General features: G+C 43.5%; 1 protein-coding gene across 2 annotated transcripts; it reads left to right on the forward strand.

Annotated features, from left to right (window-relative positions):
* Adnp (activity dependent neuroprotector homeobox) lies at positions 1–26,685 on the forward strand. Of its 2 annotated transcripts, XM_057781180.1 has the most exons (5): positions 1–543; positions 2,339–2,513; positions 17,806–17,918; positions 19,482–19,574; positions 22,072–26,685. In XM_057781180.1, exons 3-5 carry the CDS (start codon positions 17,811–17,813, stop codon positions 25,180–25,182), a joined length of 3,312 nt encoding a protein of 1,103 aa, XP_057637163.1. In that variant the 5' UTR covers positions 1–543; positions 2,339–2,513; positions 17,806–17,810; the 3' UTR covers positions 25,183–26,685. The 2 variants fall into 2 exon arrangements, with proteins under 2 accessions (XP_057637163.1, XP_057637162.1); XM_057781179.1 differs by lacking the exon at positions 2,339–2,513 and having other exon boundaries at positions 22,072–26,684.
* Positions 26,686–27,737: the final 1,052 nt, after the last annotated feature.

The raw sequence follows: 27,737 nt of genomic DNA on the forward strand, positions 1-27,737 counted from the left end.
CATTTTGGCTAGGGCAGGTTCGGGGACTCGCTCCGAAGCGCTTGTATTGTCTGCTGAGGGGAGACGCGGGACCAGCCCCCTCCCCCGCCCGCCGCAGCCGCCACCACCACCGGCCCGGTCTACCCGCCGCCGCCGCCGGGACCCATGAGCTGAGCGCCCGCCCCCCGGCCGCCGCCATCTTGGCCCCCTCCCCCTCCGCGCCGCGCTCGGGGGGATTTGGCGTCTCCTCAGACACAGCTCCCTCTCTCGGTCCCCGCCGCCGAGGAGCCGCGCGGCTATCGCCGCCCGCCCGCGACGGTGAAGCCGCGGCCCCACGCCCTCGGCCGCCCTCCGCCCCTCCTTTGTCTGCACTGCCCGCGTCGCCGCCCGCCGCTCTGCTGCGCCCGCCGCGCCCCCCGGCAGCAGCCGCGGCCGCGGCTCGAGCCGGAGCCCGCGCGCGACGAGGCCCCGGGCGCGTCCTCGCCGCCATCGCCGTGCCGCCGCCCGCCCGCCGCCGGGCCCCGGAGCACGCCGGCCCCGCGCACGCCTCGAGGCCGAGCCAAGGTAAGCCCGTGGCCCTGCCCTGCCAGCCTCCGGCCCCGGGCGCGGTCATTGTACTCCGCGCGCACACACCGCTCTGGACCGGCCTCTGCCCTCCTGCAGCCCGACCCCCTTCTCCGCCCCGCGAGGCCACCGGCCGCCCGAGGCTTTTGCGGCTGGTGGCATCTTCCCGCACCCCGCCCCCAGCAGTACCCCGCTCTCTCGTCCCCCCCAGAACTAATCCCCTTCCCCCCCACGCACGCCCCCAGCCCCCGGAACCTGCCTTCTGCCAGGTCTGCCCACCCTAGGCTTGGGGGGAGGGGAAAGGCCCGGGGGGCGGGGAGTGCATGGCACGGAGTGAGAGTCTTTGCCACCCCAATAACATGCCAGCTTCCCTCCCATCTTGCCAACCACAGTCCTTCACCAGTCCTGCTCTCAATCTCGGCCTCCTGGTCAGCACTGCCTCTTTAGAGCTTTTCTGAGCCTCAACTTTGCAGTCAGAAAATGGAAATCCAGAAAGCCGCGAAAAGATGTTTGTCGAATGCAATGAATGGGGAGTAGTTCTTTGAGCACCCTCTTAATCGCCTCCTCTTTCCTCTGGGCTGCCTACCCTTCTCTCCCCCCACCCCCCAACCTGGATGCCTGTCTGGTAGAAAAGGCGCGATTGCTTCTCTTCCTCTTCTGTCTAAGATCGGGCTCTGGAGTCTAATACCCATTTTAGCCTCGCTCCCTGCCACACACCCCAAGTATCTTCTCAGTGCTCTTCAGCCACTAGTTCCTCTGGACAGTTCTTGTCATAACCCCATTTCACAGACAAAGGCTTAGGAGGGGAAAAGAACCAGACTGTTTCCTGTGTTAGCCATTTTAATGCTGTCCAGCCCCAGACGCCCAGTTCCCATCCCTGATGTTTCTTGTGCCTGTATCTTGAACCTTCAAAATGGTGTGTGTGAGGGGGTGTCTCTTGGATAGCTTTGTGCAGTTTCTTTATAAATCTGCATTGTTGCTTCTGGTTTATGGCCATGAAGAAAATATCAGCCCCCACCCAAAATGCACCGCAGCCAAGTCGGTTAAAGGCAGTGAGTGTTGGAGTCAGTAGGGGGCGCATTCTCTGCACTGGGTAAGGCTGCAGAGGGGGGGAAGGGCCCCAGAACTAGAACAGGATGTGCTTAACAGCGCCTTCTACAGACCACGCGAAAATGGGCCCAGCAAGACTTGCACTTAGTTGAGCTGACAGCAACATGGCGAAGGATTAAGTCTAAAGAGAGATTTTCTTGAAGAAAGTCACTTCAACGTTTGGAAAGTTCTTTTTTACTCTTTCCAAACTATTCACCCTCAAACTTTTTTTGGTTGCTGATCAGTCATCTTGGTGCACATCCTTAGGTCAAAGGTTCCCTTTCTCAAGAATCCTTTCACCTTAAGGTTGGAATGTGTCGACTTCTCTTTTCTAGGCCAGATGGTAAAGGGGGTTGTTTAAAATCTGCAAGTAATGGGCTTGAAGTATCACTGGTCAGTCCAAATCTCTCCAACTCTTTTGAGAGTGAAAAGTCATTCTTGAGAGGTTTTTTGGGAGTGGTGATTTTCATAGCCATGAGAGATGGGTGTCATGATTTGCAAGGTTTTGTTGGTAAACATCAGGTCCCTATTGAGTTCTTCATTGTCCAACTTAGTAGAGTTGATTGCAAATTTTTGTTGCCTTCCAGCAGTATATTATCTCAGAAGCCAACTGCCTTTGCAAGTGTTGACACCAGTCTTGGTGCACACCCACTTTTTTAGGGTGTGTGGATTTCTGTAGATTTTACTCCTGTTGTTATTTCCATAGGTGTAAGATGCACAGTACGAAACCTAGGCCCCAACTTTTACATCGTGATGCACAGGGTTGCACTTTTTGTACTGAACTGATAGGTGGCCTAGTGGTTATTCCCTGTACTGCCATTTTGAGGATCTGGACTCCGTTCCCCGCTTTGCTCTTTGGACTACATTGTCAATTCACACCGGTGGGTATATCATTTTGGAGGGTGGGGAGTGCAGCATCTGGGAAGCCAGAGACTTCCTCCTTGGTCACCACCAAACCTACACTTCCAAAATTTCAGCTTAGGCACGTTCCTCAAGGAACCACTTAGAGCTAGTTGCAGTAGTAGATTCTGAACATTTAAGAAATACAGCTCTTTTAAGAGGAAATTTTAACTTGATGGTGGCATTATAATCATTTGCTTTCTGCACTATTGGACATAGAGTTTTAAGTAGCTAAACTCAAGACTTGTTAAGCTTCTGAAAGCCTTAATTACTTGATTCAAAGGGAATGGGAAGAATGGATCATGGGTAGAGATGGAGACAGTCTGGTAGGAGCCCTGGACTTGATCTGATTTCCATGCAACTTGTTCTTGCTTGGGACTTTTGACAGTGGTGTTGATACACCTGTGGCTACTTTATTCTACTGGTACAAACCTCCTACATAGACATGCCAAGATAAATTTATGGGATTCCAAATGGATATATATGATATATAGTTAACCATTTAGTTCCTGAAAGTGATTTTTTTTTTTTTTTGTTAGTTGCCAGCAGGTAACATTTTGCTGAGTGAAAGGAGGTACCTTGCTGCCAGTATTGTTCTGAGACTGCATCGGATTCACACTATATTCATTCACTCATTTTTCGTGTTTATGGGATCCAACATAAGTACAAATAGGCTTGTTAGGCATCTTGACATACTGTATTAGTATTTGTTAGGCATGTCATTTTGACCTGTAAGCTACTATTTGATAGCTACGTTTTTGTTTTTTTAAGGAATTATTTTTTATGTACATTGAGTTTGTTCCTGTGTGAGGATGTCAGATCCCCCTGGATCTGGAGTTACAGACAATTGTAAACTGCTATTGTGGGTGCTGCTGGGAATTGGACCGGGGTTCTTTAAAAGAACAACCAATACTCTTAACCTTGCTGAGCCATCTCTCCAGCCCTAGTTACTTAATTCTTAAAATGAATAATAAAGTTTGAATATATGTTTGAAGACAAGTTTGCGGATGTGATTTTGTTTTCTAATAAGTGAAATATAGTGCTAGCCAGTATCCTTGTGGTGGTCATTTTTCCTTCAGAGAACCTTGTGAGCTGTGAGAATGTGTGTGCTCTTCAGTTTGAGCAGTTAACTGGGTTTGACATGAAAAGGGGGGAGGGCTGGCACTGTTTGAGTTTGAAAGTGGAAATTTGTTTTTAGGTGTGTGTTTTGTATTTATGTGCATTGTGTGCATGCAGTGCCTGTGGAGACCAGAAGAGAGCAGTGGATTCCCCTGGAACTGGAGTTACTGATGGTTGTAAGCTGCTGTGTGGGTGCTGGGAATTGAACTTGGTCCTCTAACAGCAGCAGTGCGCTTAAGAGCTGAGCCATCTCTAGCCCAGTGAAAGCTGAGATTTATAGTCTATGAACTAAGGATGTTCTGAACAGCTTCTGTTGACTAGAGTAGGAAAGGGAAAGTGAGGATTCTGTTGAACTCTCTTATCTTGATTTTTTTCTGTTAGGTGTTGAAAATAACCAGATTTTAAATCTTGTTTCTCAAGACCTTGCATAGGAAATGCAGTCAGTAGGGTTGTTGAAGTCATTGGTTGATTTTATAAAACACCCACATGGGCTCATTTTTGTTTAGATTCCTTTTTCTCCTTAAACCAAAGTCAGAAAAAAAAAATTGACAATGTTGAACAGATTTTGTTTCCACAAAAGCTTAAAAGTAATTGACCAGTAAGTTTAATTACTGAAAGTGTAGATGTATACAGTATACCACAGATGAAACTTGTTAACTTCTTTGTAGCAAATCTCTTAAATAACTGTTAAAAAGTATTCAGTCTTTAAAACACAAAAATATTGAGAATTATGGTGGCTGATTATCTAAATGTTGATGTCTACAATACAAATTCAGTTGTGAGAAGTTATAACTTGAGAAATAGCTGGTCTATTTTAAATGAAAAAGTAGAAGCTACTATTTGGTAGTTAAAAGAATGAAAAACTTGACAAATTTAAGTGATGTCTTTTTGGTGTGTCTTTTTTGCGTTATTGTAGTTGAAGCCCTAGCATTTTGAGTTCATTAATTGGGTGTATATGAATGTGTTCTTACCCAGCTAAAAAAACAGTTGGAATTTTTTTAAGAGTTGAGAATGATTGTCGTGCTCAATACAAATAAAGTATATTTAAGTATTAGAAATGTGGTTTCTGGTAATTCTTAACATGACATAAAGAAAAATTGAAACTTTAATTTTTTAATACTAGAAGCTCATTTGTTGTTTTCCCCATAGTGTCCTTGACTGTTTTACAGTAAGCTACTTGTTCAAGTCAAAACATGCATGTCATAAAGCCTCTTGTACTTTTTGGAAGCTAAAATACTTTTCAATAAGACTTTGGCTTGCCCAGAAGACATGTAGGAGGAAAGTTGCTCCCTAATGTGGATAATTTTAGTGAGACTGAAAGAATTTGACATTTTGTTGCTATTACATAAACTTGGAAGACTTTTCCCTAGGTTTTGTAAGGACTTGTGCTGTTGCCCCTGCAGCTAATGTCACATCCCTCGCTGATGTTTGTATTGTTTTTCATGTTGTCAGTATGGAAGTGTGGTTTATGAAGTTAGTATAAGCTAATGCTAGCTAACCAAATGGATACTTCAGTAGGGTTATTGACTTGTTTGCAAATTGGCATTTCCTATCTTTTTGTGGAAACTCCCACTTAAATAAGCCATCCAAATCTTGCTCAGGCTTTGTGGCCATGGGCTTTTGTTTACTTATCTTGTTCAGATAGAGGGTTGGCATTGTTGGTTTTGAGTGTTTTAGTGCTCCTCCCACCTGCCCTTTTCACGACCTACCTGCCTTTCTATCTTCCAGTTTAGTGAGACTATATTCTCTCCCATTGTAAGGAAAGATTCTAATGTATTAGCCTGCTTCCTAAAATTAGTGGTGGCTGCATCAACTTGATTGTGCAGAGGATGTGTGGGGTGGGAAGGGTGGACTCAGACAGAATGTGAGCCACAGTCGTCATCTTGTCAGTGAAAAGTGTAAGATGAGTACTTTACTATTCAGGTTCCTTCGTCTCCACGTGTGATCATAGTCCTTTGCCATTTGAGAGGTACTCACTCCCATGTTTCCTTAGTGTTGCTCATCTTTCCCTTCCAAGACAGTTAGTTGGTAGAGCAATCCCGGAACTTGGGAAGATCACAATGACCCAGAACTGTGTTTGGGAAATAAGAAGAGTGCATAAGACTTCGGAAAATAGCTTTTGAAGGAAGGCTGAATCTCTATACATCATGATACTTTCTCTTTAGGCTAGGGTATAGATTTGTAATTGACTCCTGGTGGGAGTTAAGTGTCAATTCTCATGTGACATGGCTGGTAGCCTTTGGTAGGGATAGGGACCCATTACTCAATTTTAGAGTATAAGTAAGATTAGGGCTGGAGAGATGGTTCAGTGGTTAAGGATATGTCCTCCTATAGAGAACCAGAGTTCTCAGCACCCTTGTCATGGGCCTCAGAACCACCTGTAACTCCAGCTCCGGAGTATCCACCTTCTGGTCTCCATCGGTTTATGCCCTCACCCCCACACAGATACACATGAATACACAATTAAAAATAAGTAAAAAGAAAAGTGGAATGTAAGTGTTTTATCAGTTTGGATTTCTAGTGTTTAAAAAACCATTCTTTGAACACTTTGTTTTTTAAGTAGAGAATCAAAGTTCTACTATGTGCAGCAATATAGTGGGCCACGGGCTCTGTCAGATGTCCAGGTCTGTGCTTGGAACACTTTAAGGCTATTTATTTATTGGATTTTTTTATTTTATTTTATGTGTCTGAGTGTTTTGTCTGTACATGTCTGAACCGTGTGTGTATATGCCTGATGCCTGTGGAAGTTGGAAGGAGGATGTTGGATCCCCTAAAGCTGGAGTTACAGGTAGTTGTGAACTGTGGGTGGTGGGGATTCAACTTGGGTCCTAGAGGAGCCATAACTCTGAGCCATCTTTCCAGCCAGTGCTTGGGACACTAGATGCTTCTGTAAGCTGTTGGCTTGTTGGCTGCTGTCTACTTACACCCATGGGCCTGCATGGGTTCTGATTAACCAGGTCACATCCTGGCGAGAATCTGGGTGTGAGGTGTGTGGGTAGCAGTAGTGCTTCTGGAGTTAACCTGGCCAAGGTCTGAAAGGGGAGCTTGCTTAGGTCCTGCTGCTTCCCCCCAACTCTTTGGGTTGTCTGGTTCCTGCTTTCACTCTGCTGAGCGACTTTGCTTAGAATCGCAGCTTTTGTCCTTTCCTTCCAAACTCTACTGAGCCTGTGCTTCCTGTGGGAGTCTGTAATGTTCTCTTTGGTAGGAGCTGCTGACTGGAGAGCTTTGTGATTGGTCTCTTGAAACAATAAACCAGGAAAACCTTACATGTGGTGCTGTTCAGCTTCTATTTAAATTTTAAATTGCAGTTGTGAATTCTGAGTAGGTAGAGTTCTTACTCCTGTGAAAGGTGAGCTATGCTGTGGTGCAAAAAGTGTCCCAAATCATTAAAAACAGCAGGCGCAAAAGGCAAATGAAAAGCCTCTGGTTGCCCCAGCAAGTGGTAAGAACTGCTACATTCCAATAGGTTTTTTTTTTGGGGGGGGGGGGACTGCCTTGTATTGCTAGCACTGCAGAATCCCTGTGTGTAATACATGGCTTTCCTGTACTCTTGATACCCAGGAAGTAGGGGCAGGAGGATGGGAAGTTACTAGTCTTCAGCTACATGAGAAGTTAAAGACCAGCCTGACAAGTGCAAAATCCTGTCTCAAAAACATGCCTTGACTCTGAGGGGTGGTTTAGAAAAGCAGCTTGATAGCATGACAGAAAATAATTTCTCATTGCTGTGAAAAGTTATTCCTTGAGTGGTTTTGATAGATAAACTAAGAGTATTAAAATAACTTAGTCACACAGCATTGAGATACAAGGATGCTTTACTCTCCTGACACTTGCTGTGCATAGGTCAACTGAGGTTTTCAGATTGTTCTTTTTCAGGTTCCTCTTAAAGCAGATTGTCACTATACTGACAAGGAAGTGCCTCTAAGCCTGTGGAGCTCTTCACAAGCATCTGACTACTCTTGATATGTCCCTGCCTTGTACAGTCATGTTTATAATGAGATGGGTTGGGGCACCTTCCCTATCATGCACTAAATCTAGGCACATCTCTTAATGTGCGTCCTCATCCAGGTTTTCTTTTTAAAGATGATTTCACTTAGATGTCATCTTTTCAAATAAAATAATAGTTCTTAAATTGATGAGGGGCTAAGGGAAGACCTTGTTTCTCACCTTTCACATTGTCTCTGTTTCACTTTGTTCCTTGGGAATATGAATCTTAAAAGTACTTATTTAGGTGTGAAGTGTGTGCAAAAGTTCCGTTAGATAAGCATTTGAAGTACCACTGGATATTAAGAATGTGCTAGGGCTGGAGAGATGGCTCAGTGGTTAAGAGCATCACCTGCTCTTCCAAAGGTCCTGAGTTCAATTCCCGGCAACCACATGGTGGCTCACAGCCATCTGTAATGAGGTCTGGTGCCCTCTTCTGGCCTGCAGGAATACATGCAGACAGAATATTGTATACAGAATAAATAAATATTTTTTTAAAAAAAAAAAGAATGTGCTAACATGAATGATTCAAATAAGTCTGCCTAAATTATTGCCAAAAAATACTGAAGTGTGTCTGTGAGTACAGGTGCATATTATACTGTCTACGGAGAGAAGTTACTGTGGCAACTACAGCTGATTCTCAGGAATACAATAGCCTAGGCTTTCTACAAGGTTATTAAAATTTTCAAAGTATCTGATCTCACTTGAGGAAATAATGAGACCTGTTTTGGCCTGGCTTAATCCTGACATTTGAACAGTGGGATTGTGTGTGTTTTTCTTTTGATGCTGGGTCTCAACTGTATAGTCTTGGCTGGCTTCAAACTCAAAGATCCACTTGCCTCTTTCTCCTAACTGCTGGAATGAAGCTGTACACCACCACACTGGGCAAAGATTTAGATTTACTTTTAATGTGTTTGTCTGTATATCTGTGAGCATGTGCTACATTTCTGTGGGTGCCTGTAGAGTCTAGAAAACCACATCTGGTTCCATAAGTACTGGGAACCAAATTTGAGTCCTGCAAGAGCTTAGATCACTCTATCCAGCCCTGTCATATCACTTTAGGAAATAGACTTCTAAAGGCTAAGTGGCATTTTTAGAGTCACAGGGCTAGTATGTGACAGAGCAAGGGACTCAACACACAGATCTGTTTGGCTCCTGAGTAGATTTTCAGTCACTCTCTGCATTTTACCATCTTTTCTAGCAAATAGCAGCTTTATTAACAACCCTATCTCTCAAGAAGTTTGACAATGACGTCTATATATCAAACCAGGTATGTTTTGGTCTGTGAACACAACTGTTCCACCAAAAGAGACAAAAAAATTTTGCTATAAGTTGCACCTGAAATAGTTCTGTGCCCTTCTTTTGCTGCGCCCTCACTGTCTTACCTCACACTTAATACACTGGTAACTTCACAGACCTTTGAGAGACGAGTGAGTCCAATGGTCTTAACAATGCCTTGAGTGGTTCTCAAGTCATCTAATTCTGGTATCACAGACAACCAGACTGAAAATATTAAAGTGCCTTTAAAATGTCACTTCTTGAGTATCGGGAATATAACTTCGTCCTTGCCTGACTTGTCTAGGTTTAATTACACAAAAACCCATGTTAGTGTGTTGGTGTGTGTGGCTTTCTCTTTCCTGTAAGTAGACCTGGCACCAGACTGTAACCTCACATTCATGGTCCCTATCTAATCATCAACCCACTTTTCCAACTTTGCCTTTGCAGGGTGGTCATTCAAACTCAGTGTAGGACTTGCTAGGACTTGGCTTCCCTGCCTCTGGCACCATGGCCATGCTCACTAGCTTGGAGGCAGGCTCCATCAGCAGCTGCTACTTGTGAAGATGTTTCTGACTAGCACTTCTTTTGCTGTTGGTGTTTGTGGGTGTCCTGTCTGTGAGCCTTGAGCGGGCAAGGCCTTGTTCATTTGGTCCGTTTCTTGAGCTCCTGCTTTGTAGCAGCCACTAATAATAGGTGGCAGGGATGTCAAGAATGTCTTTTAATGGATGGTATTTGTCTTGAATAAGAAAATGGTGTCTTATATCTTAGGTAGCTGTTCTCAACCTGTGGGTCTCAACCCCATAAGGGGTCACATACCAGATATTTACCTTACAATTCATAACAGTAGCAAAATTATAATTAGGAAGTAACAACGAAAAAATTGAATGTTTAAAATCACCCATGGTGATCATCTAAAATGAAAACTGCTAAAACAGTGTCATTGTAATTTTGATAGCTGTTGATGTGAGGAGCAGGTTATCGCTAAGTAGTTTATCATTGGGTAGTTTCTTGGTATGCAGCAGTTGTGAGGGTTTGTGCACTTGAGAATGCTCCCGTTTCACTTTTCCCTTCTATTGAAGTTAAACTCCTGAAACTACTAGAAAGAAATGAAGAGTGAAATTTAAATTCAACACATGGGATATTTCTGAGGGTTGTCTGTGTGAATTCACATGCTCAATTTTGCCAAACAAAAGCATGATCAAACTTGTAATCTGTCTTCTGAGGCAGAGGGCATTAAGACCTTCATTGATGATACTCTGCATTGCTCTTGGTGTCTAAAAGTGGAGCCAATTTGTATTTAAAAGTTTTGGGGCCATCCAGACAGATTCCATTTGCTTTATTTCCGCAAAATAACTCACTAACAGTGTCTAGAGTGCTCTGTATACATGCCAAGATCTCCCTTCTAGATTGTATCCAGGATCTTGCTCTAGAGACTCATCCTATTCCAGAAAATCCTAACCGGTGTACAGTAATCACCTTTTTTTGACTAAGAGCCGTCAGTGATTCCCCTGGTTTTTGAACACCGACTACTGTTTAAAATTATCTCCCTGGTCTACAGGGTGAATTGCAGGACAACCTGAGCTACACAGAGAATCCCTATCTTAAAAAAAAAAAAAAAATTATCTCCTTCAGGCTTTGTGTGTTGGCACAAGTTTCTAATCCCAGCACTCGGAAGGCAAAAGAAGGTAGATCTCTGTGCATAGGAAGCCAGCCGGGGCTATGCATACATATGTTGTTGTTGATGTTGGCCTTGAATTGTTTTGCTTTTAAATGTTTATGTATTTTAAGTATATGAGTGAGTGCTCTATTTGCATGTATGCCTGTGTGACCGAAGAGGGCATCAGATCCTATTATAGATGCTTGTGAGCCACCTTGTAGCTGCTGGGAATTGAACTCTGGAACCTCTGGAAAAGCAGCCGTTACCTCTTTACCACTGACCATCTCAATGCCAGCCTTTTTTTTTTTAATGTGTTTGTATGTGTGCCACATGCGTGCAGTAATGTCCAGGGAAGCCACTAGAAGTTGTCCAGTTGCCTGTGGAAGTAGAATTACAGGTGATTGTGAGCCACTCAGTGTGGGTGCTAGAAACTGAAGCCTTGTCTTCTGCAAGAACAGCAAGTATAGTTAACTGCTGACCCATTTCTGGTACTAGATTATTTCTTGTCTTTTGAGACCAGGTCAGATGTAGTCCAGGATGGACTTGAACTGAAATTCTTGCCTTTACTCTTCAAGTGCTAGGATTACAGGCATGCTCTCCCAAATAGATTATAAAAGGGAAAACATTATTGGGGTAGCCTATGCAATAATATGGGTCTAGTCTCTTAACACAAAAAGGAAATTTTAATTTTTTTGTTGTTTTTGGTTTTTCGAGACAGGGTTTCTCTGTGGCTTTGGAGCCTGTCCTGGAACTAGCTCTTGTAGACCAGGCTGGCCTCGAACTCACAAGAGATCCGCCTGTCTCTGCCTCCCGAGTGCTGGGATTAAGGAAAATTTAATTAATGTGCACAAAAATCTAAAAGATTCTATATTGTGTTGTCATGCCTTTGAATGATGTAAGAATTTTACTTTATATTTTGGGGTTTTGCTTTGGTAACAGCTTTCTCAGTTATAGCATACAGTTCAGTAGTTTAGAGTGATAGAAGGCACTTGGTTTTTGAAAAGTTGTCACGTGCTTGGGGAGAGGGTGTAACGCTCAGTGGTAGAGTGTAAGTCACTGGATTTCAGCTAGCACTGAAGAAAAGAAAAGCTGTCAGGGATACCATTTTCTGTTTCTGAAACAATAGCGTTATGAATTGAATAGAAAGATTTCTTCAAGATGGCTCATTCCTGAGACCCACTCTTAAAAGCCATTCTCTGACCTGCCCATGTGTGTCCTACATACACAAGTTAACTTTTTTTTTTTTTTTTTTAAGGAAAAGAACCTTCAGTGTCATTTACTTAGTAGCCATTAGCATCCTAGCTGATGTGAGAGCATGCCTTGTCCTCAGGTGTGTGCTTGTTCTCTTTTGGATGTTATGGGATCATCTAGCTGACCTTAGATGTGTGCAAATTCTTGATTGAACTCCTGGGTTTAGGACTGGTGCAGCTGTGGCAGTGGTGTTTCTGGCACAGCACCTCAGGTGTGGTATTTTCTCTCCTATTTACCTGTAAATGTGAGAAGTGGCTTTTGCCAAACATAGCTATTTTAGGAGCATTAATTTAAAGTAATGTCTAGAATTAGTGTCACTCTCTGTCACCTGCATTTGTTACATCCAGAGTAAGCAATTCACATGGGGCCAACCAGGGGAATCGACGAATCTATTGAGGAATGACTTGAAGACTGAGGAGGTGACAAGGTTGATCAGTTAGGTGGGAGAGGTAAGAAGAAGGAAATGTCTTTTATTTGAAAGTTTCATGTCTAACAGTGGTTCTGAAAACGGTACATTTATGTCATCACAGGCTTAAATACATTTGTTTATTGGGGGGTGCCATGACGCATGTGTGGAGGTCAGAGAATTGACTGTAAGAGTGAGTTCTGTCTTTTTCCATCATGTGGGTTCCAAGGATTGAACTCAAATTGCCATGCAAGTATTTTTTTTAAACTGGCTAGCCCTAGACCTAAATTTTTCTTCACTTTTTTTTTTTTTTTTTTTTTTTTTTTTTTGGTTTTTCGAGACAGGGTTTCTCTGTAGCTTTGGTGCCTGTCCTGGAACTAGCTCTTGTAGACCAGGCTGGCCTCGAACTCACAGAGATCCGCCTGCCTCTGCCTCCCGAGTGCTGGGATTAAAGGCGTGCGCCACCACCGCCCGGCCTTCACATTTTTTAATTTGTGTTTGTGAACATTTTGCTTGCGTATCTGCACTATATTGTACCTGGTGGCCTCAGAAACCCTAAAAGGGCATCAGATCCCCTAGAACTGGGGTTACAAACAGTTGTGAACTGCTGTGTGGGTGTTGGTAACCCCACCTGGGTTCTCTTTGAAAGCAACCTTGAGCCGTCTCTCTAGCTCCTGAACTCTATTTAATCTGTCTTGTTGCAGTTTTATCTAATAAAGAACATTCTGCCCCTGGGTGGCCAGAATCAGTCACTAGTGGTTGTTGTAGAGAGGGAGGATAAGAGGGAAAGATGTTAGAGCAGCTTCTGTGGGAGCGCCTGAAGGGCTCTCTCCATGCTGACAGGAAAGGGTGAACTGCTTCCCAGTGGTAGGTGATCGCTTCCAGACTGAAAGGAGCCTTTTGATAGGGTGGCTTGCTAGATGTGAAATACTCTAGCAAAGGTTTATTTACAAAGAAAAAAAAAGATACAAATACAGTATAATGGCACATGCCTTTTAACCTGGCACTGGGGAGGCAGAGGCAGGTGGGTCTCTTGAGTTCAAGGACAGCCAGGACTATGAAGAAGGACCCTATACAAGGTAAGTGCAGAGCCGGGCGGTGGTGGTGCACGCCTTTAATCCCAGCACTTGGGAGGCAGAGGCAGGCAGATCTCTGTGAGTTCGAGACCAGCCTGGTCTACAAGAGCTAGTTCCAGGACAGGCTCCAAACCACAGAGAAACCCTGTCTCGAAAAACCAAAAAAAAAAAAAAAAAAAAAAAAAAAAAAAACAAGGTAAGTGCAAATATATGAGCCTTACTGGTATTTTAATTCAAACGTAAGAATAGTAGGAAGTAAAGTATGGGGACTGGAGTGATGGCTCAGCAATTAAGAGCACTGGCTGTTCTTCCAGAGGACATGAGTTCTGTTCCCAAAACCCAGGTGGCAGCTTACAGACTACCTGTAACTCTGCCTCCAGGGAATCCAACATCCTCAAACAGACATGCATGCATGCAAAACACATAAATCTTGAAAAAAAAAATAGGGTATGTGTTCATTGCTTCAGATGCAGATCCTAGAATAGTTTTAGTATTTTCTTTAGTGTAAGTGAAGTATATCTGTGAAAATTAGAGTACAGATCTCAGGAGTGGGTTCTCTCATTGGTTCTAGGGATCAAACTTGGGTCCACAGGCTTGCACAGCAAGTGAACCATCTCACCCATGTGACCATGTTTTTTGTTATTGTTGTTTTTGTTTTGAGATTGCCTCTCTCATAACCTCTCGCTTGATGTATTTAGCTTAAGCTAGCCTTGAATGCTTGCTCCAAGTGCTGGGATTATGAATATGCCTCGCCACCAATTGTGGAGTAAATTATTATATAGAGAAGTGTTAGGTCCCTATGACTAAGATAGGAAGGTGAGTGAGAGAGAGACTACAGTGGGGAATGGTTAGTTGGCTGTTATATTTACTGTTGGAACTGGAGTGTGTTCAGTTAGCCTGGATACTCAGAGGTCTAGAAACATCAAGTAAGAGTGCGTATTGAGGGGGTTGGAGGGAAGGCTCAGCGCTTAAAAGCCCTGTTTCCAGAGGTCCTGAGTTCAATTCCCAGCACCCACATGGTAGTCCCTTGGGATTCAGTTCTCTCTTTTGGTATGTAAATGTACATGCAGACAAAACCACCCATATACAGAAGTACATTTTTTTTTAACTGCATATTGAAACAAGATGGCTTTAAGGGCACACTTTTCGCATCCACCCAGTAGCTTCGGTGTAACCTGGACTGGTTGATTGAGGGTCAAAATGTTTCCACCTGGTTGTAAAAGTTCCTTCTTTCTGTTTGTTTTACTTGATGGAGTTGTTTGTGGGTTGGTTTTTTGTTATGCAGGGAATTAAATCCTTGGCTTCCTGGACACTGTACAGCTGCTTTACTCTAGAGTTGCCAGCCTGTCTATATTCTGTCATTTTGTTTTTGTTGTTTGATCTTCTGTAGTTCTAAAAATAAGGGTCATTGGTGCCATCCTGACTTGGTGGCTCTGCAGGGACCCTGATTTAGACAGTCCCTACTAGTGCTTCTCATTCCACTTGGGTCTGCAGACCTTTCCTTGAGCTAAACTGCCACTGTTGTTGGGTCCTTCTCCAGGTAGAAGCTGTAATTAATTAGTCTCTCAGTTCATAGGTCCTGCTATTGCCCAGTACAGATAATGGATTATGGTCTTTGTCCCTGTACAGGGTTGGTCTACAGCTGGGCTGTCTTTTCTTTACCCTCTTGGCGTTTGAAGTAATTGCTTTTGATAATCTGGGAGGGGGGGAGGGCAGAGAAGATCAGGCATACTATATTATTTACATGGTTTTAATTATATATAGCCTTAGGGCCAAGGTGAATCTCAGATTTTCATTGCAGCCATTAGACTCTTGCTTTCTAATAAAACAAAAAAAGTAGGAGTTTGACCTGGGCTAAACTGTGGTGTTCCTGCCCTCCTCTTCAGGTGTAGGTGAGATTGAGAAAGGGGTGTGACTCATTCATTCAAAATAAATTTAAGTCATTCTCAGAAATTGATGTGAGCTGAGAAAGGTGGCACATGCCTTTAGTTCAGCACCCCAGAGGCAAGCAGGGTCTGTGAGCTGGAGGTCAGCCTATTCAGTGCATCTCTTCCGGTTAGTACATGGCTGTGACTAAGACTCGCATTGAGCATTCCCAAAATTACTTTATTAGCACCATGTTCTAACCAACTGAAGTAACTGGTCTGCCCCCAAAATTATTATAGAATTTAGCAATTAAATTTATATAGTGTTTTAATTTGGGTTGTCGGGACATTACTGGATGTTTTGACAAAGTTCTCATCAATCCCATTTTTCCTTTGATTAATTCACTTCTTTTCTGTGTTCCACTGCCTGTTGATTCTGCAAAGACTTGGGTGGCAACAAAGCTTAAGCATATTTGCTCATATGTCTAGAAAGAGATGTGGGCACAGTGAGGAGACTGCTGCCTCAGGCATTTCCCTCTCTGCTTTCCAGCACACCCAGTTTTTGAGCACATTAACAGCTTTGTGTACTGCAGAGATGTTGCTCACCTGAGTCCTGACTGACAAGACATTATTTGTGGCAGGAGTTGTTCCAACTGAGGCTGAACAACAAAGCATTGTGTAAAACCTGCTGCCTGAGGGTCTACTGTGTGCTCCCAGCAGCATGACCTGCAAAGTTGAGGTGTCCTGGAAGTGATAGATGAACAAGAGTGCAGTTCTATTAGGTTGGACAATTTGCCCTTTTAGTGCCTTGTGCTGAAAGAAGGGTCTCCTTGGTAAGGACCTGTTAGACCCTGCCAGCATAACATACCGAAAGGCTGAGCAGGGCTTGGGGGCCATTGATGGATTGGGAGAGAGTATACCACCACTCTGCCCCTCTGTATGTACTGTAGGGATTTTGTTTTTTCTCTGTTTTCAAAATGCAGTCTCCTTGTTGAGGTTTCTAGTTCAAAAAGGTGTTGAGACTTGGGGTGTCCTTCTTACACATTTTTAAACAAAAAGATGGGTAGCATGAATAAATTCTGGAGCCAACTACTGATTTGAACTTATTCCTTTTTTTGTTACTATTTTGTTTTTATTTTTGGTCAAGGTGTCACTATGCCCGACTTGTTTCATTTAGGGTATAGGTGGTTTCTACTTCATGGTCCTCAAGCCTTATCCATCTCAGTGCTGGAATTGGGGTTGCCAATGTGTTATCGCCTAGCCCAGCCTGACCCTTAAGTACTTAAAGATAGTGGCCTGAGGAAAAAACATAGGGGAACTTTGAGTCTTTTTTCATGTCATGTGTAGTAATTCACATGGACTAGTATTTTCTTTGAAACCTTGATCCTTGAGTTGGTATAAGGCTTAGGGAGTGTGAAGGAGAAACAAATGGTAATTGGTGCCCTTCTGGGGAAGGACTGCTCACTCTAGTCCTGGTCTTCAACTTACAGGAGTTCATCTGGAGAATGATGAGGCTGGGGATGCTGCTTTTCAGTGACTGTTTTAATGTTGGGAGACCCAGCAAGCTTTGGTACTTTATACTAGAGTGTCTGGGACTTGTTTACGCGAACATCCCCGGGTTCAGGGTTGCGGCCGGTAAAGGTGATGGTTATAGTTAGAAAACTGAGATTTGTGAAATCCCAACCACTGGTGCTTTGGTGTGGTTTTGTTTTTTGTTGTTGTTGTTTGTTTGTTTTTTTGCTGACTTTGGTCTTAAAGCTACTTTATTCTGAAAAATTATGTTGAATTTAGACTATTTAAACAGTTAAGATCATATTCTCAGAGACTTATAAAAATCTCACCTCAAATTGTACTAATTCAGTTTTCTAAAACACAAGTACTTTTTGTTTTTAAGAAACTTGGAAAATGAATCTCCATTTCTTTCTGCTTTTGTGTTTAGAACAGTCGAGCAACTTTTTGATTTCCTTACATGCTTCACACACAGACACTCACTCAACAAGCATTTTGTTTTTTAAGAGATTCCAGAAAGCCTACAGCAGTCACCATGTGCTCTGAAGCCGCAGCATGGCTTCCCCCATCTAATATCTCGGCCATGGCCCATGTGAGCCCTTTGCCCAGGTGTGTTGACACTTAAGGAGCAGATCACAGCATCATTTGGAACTTCGATTTGAGGAGATAGAGTCATTGAATGTCATGTTGCTTTTGTGAGAGTGTTGTTACCTTGACGTTTCAGAAAGCAAAATCTTCCCTTCAGCGCTGTGCAGTACTGTGACGCTGTGGTGTTCTGAGTGGCTTTCTAGGTTTGTAGGTCCAACATCACAAGGAGAAACACTTGATTTGACTTGAGATAGCTAACTGATGCTGTTTAATTCTCCAACTTCAAATTCATCTCTTAAAGGGTTGTTAAAACCTAATCAGACTTGTGCGCCTAGATTCGTGGTAAAAATGTCCTCTAACAAGATAGGAAAGGCTGACAAGCACTCACTTTTGCCTGCCTGCCTGCTTTAAGTGCTCCATAAACTAGATGAGTACAGCTTCTCACCTGAAGAGCCAGGGTTTGGGATCCTGTCATCAGTGGAATTAGTAACTTTGACAAGTTGTTCATGTTTTGACTTTGACTTAAATTTTTTTTTCCAATAGAAACTATGTTCCAACTTCCTGTCAACAATCTTGGCAGTTTAAGAAAAGCCCGGAAAACTGTGAAAAAAATACTTAGTGACATTGGGTTGGAATACTGTAAAGAACATATAGAAGTAAGTAGCATGCCATTTTTAAATTTTAATGTGACTCAGCTTCTGATCCGTTACTGTGTCCATGGGCAAGATGTTCACTGTTAGGTGTGAGGGTGAATCTAACTGCACTTTCAGCTTCACCAAAACCTTCTTATTTAGTAGAGCTTACTCCCTTTCCTGAAAGTGTGTTCATCTTTGCATCCTGAGGCAAAAACAGTTACAGCGTGGGAAATAAACACAGACAGTGCAAGAGGTGCTTTAAAACTATATATGAACTTGGTCCTTGAAATAACCTCGGGGGACTCTAGGAATTCTTATCTCCAGTCTATGAAATGGGGATTGGAAGCAGTGATTTCAGGCTCATAGTTAGGGAAGAGGCATTGGGGACTGCAGAGCCTGTTTTCCTTCTCATAAGCCTGGGTTGTTTCCATTGACCTGACTGTTGAGGCACGGTTGTCTAGGTGTTTTGTCATCTCTTTCCTTAGGATTTGGCGTTTGTCAGCCTTCTGGCCCATCAAAGACTTATCTTGCCCTTGTGTAGCAGTTTGGCCTTTACAGACTGTTCCCTAGCCTTTTTATTCTGAGCTTTTTTTCAAGCCCTATGGGATAGACAGAGTCGTCTCCTCCTTGTCCAGATCACCTTGCTACAGATCTTACAGGTAGTTGGACCCAACCTCCAACTGAAACGTTTAAAGCAATTTCCCCCCACAGTTTAGGTTTCTACTGGCCAGACTAAAGTGGCCTTGCTTAGCCATTTATCCCACTGCCCAGCACAATGCTTGGCATGGAACAACTGCTAAGGACACGGGTCGGGTAGAATTAATAGACATTTCATTCATGAACAAGGTCTCTTCTCCTGAATCCCACTCAGAGTAGTCAGGGGTGTATCCTGGAAACCAAAGCTTTTCAAAAATGGGCTTCTAGTGATTTGTTCCAGGGTGGAAGTAACTCTTCAGAGGCACATGGACCTGTACTTGGGGGTGGGTGAAACCTTTCCAAATAAATATGCAAATAGTCAAGTATCTTTCCTATCCTGTACCGGGTTTGCTCCTCCCACTAGAGCTAATTGGTACTCTGAAGTTTGCACGTGTTTAACTTTCTACCAACAGCTGTGAACCATTCACGCTGCTTTCTTCTTAGTCATGGGGAGATTTCACATTAGAGTGTAAATTGAACGGCATGTTGCTTACTTTCTTGGTTTAAAAATCTGAATTTTCTTCTAGATCCACCCTTCCTTCCATTTATTTATTTATTGATTTGCTTGTTTGTTTGTGTTGCCAAGCTAGACTCTTGCTCTTCCAGAGCTATTAGCACACGCCCCTCCTCCACCCAGTGTTGTGGCTGGTGAGTTTTGTGGTTAATGGAGCTGCTGTAGGGCTAGAGCCTTCCCATCTGCACTTGGGCAGTTCCTCTGGAATCCTGGCCATGTGCCTTTCGCATTTGCTGAGCCTGAGCCCCCCTGCATTAGTTCTCAGTGGTTGACCCTCCTGTGCCTGGTTAAAGAGGTAGAATTTAGGTGTCAAGTCAGGTTGGGCTTGATACCACTATGTTTTTTTTTTTAAATTTCTCTCACTGTTTTTCTAGGATTTTAAACAGTTTGAACCTAATGACTTTTATTTGAAAAACACTACATGGGAGGATGTAGGACTGTGGGACCCTTCACTTACAAAAAATCAGGTAAGTCACCTAGGACTGTCCATTTCCCACTTGAGCTCTGACCGGGCAGTGGCCTACCCTAGAAAATGAATAGTAGTGTGGGCATCCCATTTTCCTGAGTATGAGGCCCCTGAGGCATCACTTGTTGCTGGACAGAAACTTCAAGCTAAAAGAATGAACAGAAATTTGTTTCTTAAATTTCTAAAGTTGGAACCAAGGCTGGAGCTCAGTAGTTGGAGCATTCCCTGCTATCCTGTCTCTGTTGCTGCCCTTGCTTCCTAGAGAAAAGTCAAGATCAATGTTTTTGTTTGTTTCATTGTTGTTTGAGACAACTTTTCTTTGTAGCCCTAACTGCCCTGGAACTCACTCTGTAGACTAGGCTGGCCTCTGATTTAGATAGCCGCCTGCCTCTGCCTCCTGAGTACTAGGATTAGAAGCATTTGGCAGTGCCGCTGGGTTACACTCAGCCTTCTGTTTACACTTATCCCTCTGATGACACCTAACCTTTAGAAGATGGTGTAGTGGGTGATCCCCTAGAATGGCAGTGACAGGATATTTTTTGTACCTTTGCATTCAGGATAGTTACTGATGCCGGTGTGTCCATAATTAAGATGTGATAATAGGGCAGGCGGAGATGGCACACAACTTTAATCCCAGCACTCAGGAGGCAGAGGCAGGCAGTTCTCTGTGAGCTTGGCTTGGTATACAGAGTGAGCTCCAGGACAGACAGAACTGTTATACAGAGAAACCCTGTTTCAAACAAAAAAAAGAAAGAAAGAGCCGGGCGGTGGTGGCGCACGCCTTTAATCCCAGCACTCGGGAGGCAGAGACAGGCGGATCTCTGTGAGTTCGAGACCAGCCTGGTCTACAAGAGCTAGTTCCAGGACAGGCTCCAAAAACCACAGAGAAACCCTGTCTCAAAAAAAAAAAAAAAAAAAAGAAAGAAAGAAAGAAAGAAAGAAAGAAAGAAAGAAAGAAAGAAAGAAAGAAAGAAAATATGTATTGTAAATGGTACTTCTGTCCATGGAGAAAAGTGGATGTGAATTCCCTTTCTAGTTCTGTACATTGTGCTTTTGAACTCTACTTAATGCCCTACAGAGAGCTGCTGAGAAGCATTCTTAAGAGAAGGCCTTCCTAGATGATGTTTGGTTTTGAGGGCAGGGTCTCTCTAACCTGGGCTATACTGTCTCTGCCTTTAGGACTGGGATTAAAGACATACACCACTACATCAGCTGAGGAGCTTTGAAAGAGCGCAGAGAAACTCCTTTTGGTTCAAAACAGTTCATGACACACACACAAGAAAAGATGACTGCTTATCATGTATATATTTACCTATTTGACGTCTTAATTCTGAAAACTGATCCCTAATGTCAGTGTGCTCTGTAGTACACCATGGCTTCTGAACACTCTGCCGTCTGTCTATAAGACAGTCTCCAGATAACTTCTTAGCTGAATTAAAGCAGCTGCTAATTAATTCATTGGCCATTTATTTGTTGGTTGATTGGTGTTTTTTTAATAGAGAGTTTTCTCTTTGTATCCCTGGCTGTCCTGGCACTGTCCTGACCAGGCTGGCCTCGAACTCAAAGATCTACTTGTCTCTCTGCCTCTCCAGTGCTGGTATGAAAAGCATATACCACCATAATCTGATTTTTTTCATTGGCATTTTTGAAGGGAAAAAAAGTTTTGGTGTGTGTCTTCTTTAATGTGTATTTGTGTGTTGTGTACATGCCTGCTGCCCTCAGGGATCAGAAGAGAACACCATGAAACTGCATGAACCACCTTGTAGTTGCTGGGAATCAAGCCCAGATCCCCTGTGAAAGCAACCAGTGCTCTTAACCACTGAACTGTCTCTCCAGCCCTTATTGGCCTTTTTGAAGCTGCTCTGCCAGAGAAGAAGTAGAAAGAGGCCAGTGTTTCCAGTCTGGAGCCTTTTGATCCACACTGAAGTCTAAATTCACTGTGCTTTAGATTGGAGAAGAAACTGTAGAGATTTTTTGTTGGTTTTTTTGTTTTGTTTTTAATGAAAATTGTTGGATGGTGGGAAAGAGAAAAGTATACCTGTGTTGCTTATAAAGGTATATGGACCTATGAGTTCCCATGTCTGAAGCCTGAGCAGATTACTGGACCACAAAATGAGGGGTTTACGTGGTTTTTATACTGGTTGTTTTTAGCTATAAAATATTTTTTCTTGAAACCTGTTTTGTTTTGTTTTTTTATTGCCTTTGACATCTCTCCAAAACCAGCCAGCAAATATGACTAGCCATTTTTAGAGGATTGACAAGAACTTAGCACTGAGTTTTAATTTACACAGGGACACAAATAAAGGTATTTGGTTCAAAATGCACCTGAGTTTTTGAGTTTCTCTTTCTAGTTTTCTGGCAGGAGAAACCTCTAAAAATCATTGCCTTGAAGAATTTCTGGGAATGCCTAGGGGGAGGTGCCTAAAACTTATAAATACCTGCCTCAAGTGGCCTTCTCATTCTGGTTTCTATTTTGTTTTGTTTCGTTTATTTTTTAGGACTATCGGACAAAACCTTTTTGCTGCAGTGCTTGTCCGTTTTCCTCAAAATTCTTCTCTGCCTACAAAAGTCATTTCCGGAATGTTCATAGTGAAGACTTTGAAAATAGGATTCTCCTTAATTGCCCTTACTGTACCTTCAATGCAGATAAAAAGACTTTGGAAACACACATTAAAATATTTCATGCTCCAAACTCCAGCGCACCGAGTAGCAGCCTCAGCACTTTCAAAGATAAAAACAAAAACGATGGCCTTAAACCCAAGCAGGCTGACAGTGTAGAGCAAGCCGTGTATTACTGCAAGAAGTGCACTTACCGAGACCCTCTATATGAGATTGTCAGGAAGCACATCTACAGGGAACATTTTCAGCATGTAGCAGCACCGTACATAGCAAAGGCAGGAGAAAAATCACTCAATGGTGCTGTCCCCCTGGGTGCAAATGCCCGAGAAGAGTGTAACATCCACTGCAAGCGATGCCTTTTCATGCCCAAGTCCTACGAAGCTTTGGTACAGCATGTCATTGAGGACCATGAACGGATAGGCTATCAGGTCACTGCCATGATTGGGCACACAAATGTTGTAGTTCCCCGGGCCAAACCCTTGATGCTGATTGCTCCCAAACCTCAAGAGAAAAAGGGCATGGGACTGCCACCAAGAATCAGTTCCCTTGCTTCTGGAAATGTCCGGTCTTTGCCATCACAGCAGATGGTGAATCGATTGTCAATACCAAAGCCTAACTTAAACTCAGCAGGAGTCAATATGATGTCCAATGTTCACCTGCAGCAAAACAACTATGGAGTCAAATCTGTAGGCCAGAGCTATGGTGTTGGCCAGTCAGTGAGACTGGGTCTAGGTGGCAATGCTCCAGTTTCCATCCCTCAGCAGTCTCAGTCTGTGAAACAGCTACTTCCAAGTGGAAATGGGAGGTCGTATGGGCTTGGTGCTGAGCAGAGGCCCCCAGCAGCGGCCAGGTACTCCTTGCAGACTGCCAGTACCACCTCTCTACCCCCGGGCCAGGTGAAGTCTCCTTCTGTGTCTCAGTCACAGGCTTCTAGAGTATTAGGTCAATCCGGTTCTAAACCTCCACCAGCAGCCACAGGCCCTCCTCCAAGCAACCATTGTGCTACTCAGAAGTGGAAAATATGTACAATCTGTAACGAGCTTTTCCCTGAGAATGTATATAGTGTTCACTTTGAAAAGGAGCATAAAGCTGAGAAAGTCCCAGCAGTAGCTAACTATATTATGAAAATACACAATTTTACTAGCAAATGCCTCTACTGTAATCGCTATTTGCCCACAGATACCCTGCTCAACCATATGTTAATTCATGGTCTGTCTTGTCCGTATTGCCGCTCAACCTTCAATGATGTGGAAAAGATGGCAGCACACATGCGAATGGTTCACATTGATGAAGAGATGGGACCTAAAACCGATTCTACTTTGAGCTTTGATTTGACATTGCAACAGGGGAGTCACACCAACATCCATCTTCTGGTGACCACATACAACCTGAGGGATGCCCCAGCCGAATCAGTTGCTTACCATGCCCAAAATAATGCCCCAGTTCCTCCAAAGCCACAGCCAAAAGTTCAGGAAAAAGCAGACGTCCCTGTTAAAAGTTCACCTCAAGCTGCAGTGCCCTATAAAAAAGATGTTGGGAAAACCCTTTGCCCTCTTTGCTTTTCAATCCTAAAAGGACCAATATCGGATGCACTTGCACATCATTTACGAGAAAGACACCAAGTTATTCAGACAGTTCATCCAGTTGAGAAAAAGCTAACCTATAAATGTATCCATTGCCTTGGTGTGTATACTAGCAACATGACAGCCTCAACCATCACCCTGCATCTAGTCCACTGCAGGGGTGTTGGAAAAACCCAGAATGGCCAGGACAAAACAAACGCACCTTCTCGGCTCAATCAATCTCCAGGCCTGGCTCCTGTGAAGCGCACCTATGAACAGGTGGAGTTTCCTCTGCTAAAAAAGCGAAAGCTGGAGGATGACAGTGATTCTCCCAGCTGCTTTGAAGAGAAGCCTGAAGAGCCTGTTGTTTTAGCTTTAGACCCCAAGGGTCATGAAGATGATTCTTACGAAGCTAGGAAAAGCTTCCTCACAAAATACTTCAACAAACAGCCCTATCCCACCAGGAGAGAAATTGAGAAGTTAGCCGCCAGTCTGTGGCTGTGGAAGAGTGACATTGCTTCCCATTTCAGTAACAAGAGAAAGAAGTGTGTTCGTGACTGTGAGAAGTACAAGCCCGGTGTGCTGCTGGGATTTAACATGAAAGAATTAAATAAAGTCAAACACGAGATGGACTTTGATGCTGAGTGGCTGTTTGAAAATCATGACGAGAAGGACTCAAGAGTCAATGCTAGTAAGACTGCTGACAAAAAGCTCAGCCTTGGGAAGGAAGACGACAGCTTCTCAGATAGTTTTGAGCATTTAGAAGAAGAATCCAATGGAAGCCACAGCCCTTTTGACCCTGTCTTTGAAGTTGAGCCTAAAATTCCTAGTGATAATCCAGAGGAGCATGTACCGAAGGTCATTCCTGAGGATGCTTTGGAATCTGAGAAGCTAGACCAAAAAGAGGAGGAGGATGGTTCAAAATATGAAACTATCCATTTGACTGAGGAACCAACCAAACTAATGCATGATGCCTCTGACAGTGAGGTAGACCAAGATGATGTAGTTGAGTGGAAAGATGGTGCTTCACCATCCGAGAGTGGGCCTGGTTCCCAACAGATCTCTGACTTTGAGGATAACACATGTGAGATGAAACCAGGAACCTGGTCTGATGAGTCTTCCCAGAGTGAAGATGCAAGGAGCAGTAAGCCAGCTGCCAAAAAAAAGGCTACGGTGCAAGATGACACAGAGCAGTTGAAATGGAAGAATAGTTCCTATGGAAAAGTTGAAGGGTTTTGGTCCAAGGACCAGTCACAGTGGGAAAATGCATCTGAGAATGCAGAGCGCTTACCAAACCCACAGATTGAGTGGCAGAATAGCACAATTGACAGTGAGGATGGGGAGCAGTTTGACAGCATGACTGACGGAGTTGCTGATCCCATGCATGGCAGCTTAACTGGAGTAAAACTGAGCAGCCAGCAAGCCTGAGGGGCCTGGCACACCCCAGCACATGGGCCATGTTGCATCTTGGACCTCTGTTCTGATTGCAGAGTTGTCTTTTAACTGGCACTGCCTTGCAAGGACTGGTCGGTCAGGCTGTTGGGGACATATGACCACTACAGTCCCAGTGGTTATTTCTATGTCTATGACATGTGATTGGTTGATCTTGCTTCAGACCCTTCTCTGGTAGATTCAGTAATGAAGTGTGAAAAACCAATAAGCTGGCGGCTCATGAATGCTCACGGGGAAAAGCAGTTCATTGTTTGCTTTTCCAGCATTTCTTTCCCTTGGTAAGATGTTTGGTTGGATATCCTGGGAAGGCCTTACCCTGATCACATAGTAGTGCAGGGCGGGCATACATGCTACCAGTCCAGTGTGTCTAGTAGGAACATGGACCTTTTTTCATGTATTCATTCTGAATAGTTGAAATGTATATTTGTACAGTCTTTTAGACCTCAAGTGATGCTTATGACACTGTTACTGTGTGCCCGTCATAGATTGGTTTTTAGTGTTGCCCTTGCTGTGTGATAAATGCTATATCTAGTTTACCTAGCAGAAGCTTGACCCTGCGATAGTATGGATCTTTGGACAGACATAGTTTTTGCACATAACCTTGTACAATCTTGCAACAGAGGCCAGCCACATAAGATATATATCTGGACTCTCCTGTATTATAGGATTTTTTTTCTTGTTCTGAGTATCCTTGACATTACAGTTGTCAAAACTGGTATTTCAGATCTCTTTCTGAGACCTTTTAAGCTAAAATAACATGCAAGAATTGATTTTACAGCTACTAATTTTGACACCTTTTAGATCTGTAAGAGTGTTGTGTCAGAGCAGCAAGCACGGTTGAGTGCTACATTTGGGATATTTAGTTTCCTCTTTAGTTGAGCACCTCTGGGTGTATTCATTTATGCCATCTAATATATGACACACTGTTGTAGTATGTATGATTTTGTGGTCTTTATTTCCCTTTGTATTCATTTTAAGCATCTAAATAAATTGCTGTATTGTGCTTAATGTAAATATTTGCTTTTATTACACAAGACAGCCCTGTGTGTCCATTACATCTTACGCTGTTTGATGCCCCAGCACCCTGAGTAGAGATGGAAGCCACGCTTACGAAGAAAACTTGTGGGAAACCATGATCTGTCATTTGCCTAAAGCATGCTTTCTCTCCAGGTACCAGCTACAAATTGTTTTCATGCGTGTGTATGTTTCCTTTTGCTGGAAAGGTAAACATCCTTGAGGTTTTCTGTTCCCCTTTGATAAGGAGCAAAACTTGGGGCTATGTAAATGTCGATGGTGACAGATATAAATATGTTGGCCTCTGGTGGTCTTTCTTCCCTGCATACCATTCATTCCGGCCTTAGGCAACAGTTGTACCAAACAGACAACTGCTTTGCCTCTGGAGTCCTTTGGCCATTTTACCCTGAAAAGAAAGACTGGAAAGCCGGGCTGTGGTGGCGCACGCCTTTAATCCCAGCACTTGGGAGGCAGAGGCAGGCAGATCTCTGTGAGTTCGAGACCAGCCTGGTCTACAAGAGCTAGTTCCAAGACAGGCTCCAAAACCACAGAGAAACCCTGTCTCGAAAAAAACAAAACAAAAAAGACTGGAGAGCACACATTTGGGGGCACTGGCACTGAAGGGAATTCCAAGAACAGGCTAAATTCAGAATGCAGTAAGGAGGCAGAAGTGGCCTAGCATTTAGGGTAGAACTTTTCTCCATACTGGGGTAGGTCAGCCATCTCTCAGCAACATTGCCTTAGAGAACTCAGGCTACCTTCCAGGACTCCTGAACCTCTTTCCAAGAAAAGCTTTTAGTAGAGGAAATGTACAATTCTAGCACGAGCTTTCTGAAATCAGTCTTGCCAGGATACATTATGAATGTGTGCAACGACTATGGTTCAGGGAGTATTATCTTCATCACTACATGCTACAGACACCCAATCAGAAACATCAGCTGGTATTTAAGCCACCTCCCACTTCTGGAAATTTAGCCTAAAATGTGCAACGAACACTAATGAGATGGTTGCAAGTAGCATGGAAGTGAGGTCGGGCTTGTCCTGTCTGGACATCATAGCTGAGTTCTGGTGCTGCCTTGCCAAGTGGATGGATGGGTGTGAGACCTCCAGCACCAAAAAGGGTTTAGCCATCGCAATGGAAATGGGTTCCCAGATGGAAATGGTGCCGAAGCTCTGAATGTGTCTCAATAAAAGCCATTTTGAAAGAACCCCATCACTCCTTGCTTTCGGTGGAATCTGACAGTCACTCACCTTCACCACACAGGCTGCCACTTTGCACTTTAGAAACCACCTAGAACTCTAAGCTTAAAGATTCTATAGATTTTTCTAAGAAATTTTAGTCCCAGGGGTCCTTGCCTTTTTGCGCATGTAATTCTGTGACTGTAAGTATTAGTTCACAGTTGCAGGAGACCGCTGTTTCTCTCCCTCTCTGCATCTCCTATCAGTTCGTCGCAACTGTTAATCTGAAATACAAGTAGAAGGGGTCAGGGTCACTTGCCTAAGTATGGTCATTTGAT

This window comes from Chionomys nivalis, chromosome 9, assembly GCF_950005125.1.
Source record: "Chionomys nivalis chromosome 9, mChiNiv1.1, whole genome shotgun sequence".
NCBI classification, from domain to species: Eukaryota; Metazoa; Chordata; class Mammalia; order Rodentia; family Cricetidae; genus Chionomys; species Chionomys nivalis.

Excerpts from the sequence above, each read along its gene's own strand:
- Adnp (XM_057781180.1), top strand. The coding sequence starts at position 17,811 with ATGTTCCAACTTCCTGTCAACAATCTTGGCAGTTTAAGAAAAGCCCGG. Across the intron at positions 17,919-19,481 it reads ACTGTAAAGAACATATAGAA|GATTTTAAACAGTTTGAACC; the intron begins GTAAGTAGCATG and ends CTGTTTTTCTAG. Across the intron at positions 19,575-22,071 it reads CTTCACTTACAAAAAATCAG|GACTATCGGACAAAACCTTT; the intron begins GTAAGTCACCTA and ends TTTATTTTTTAG.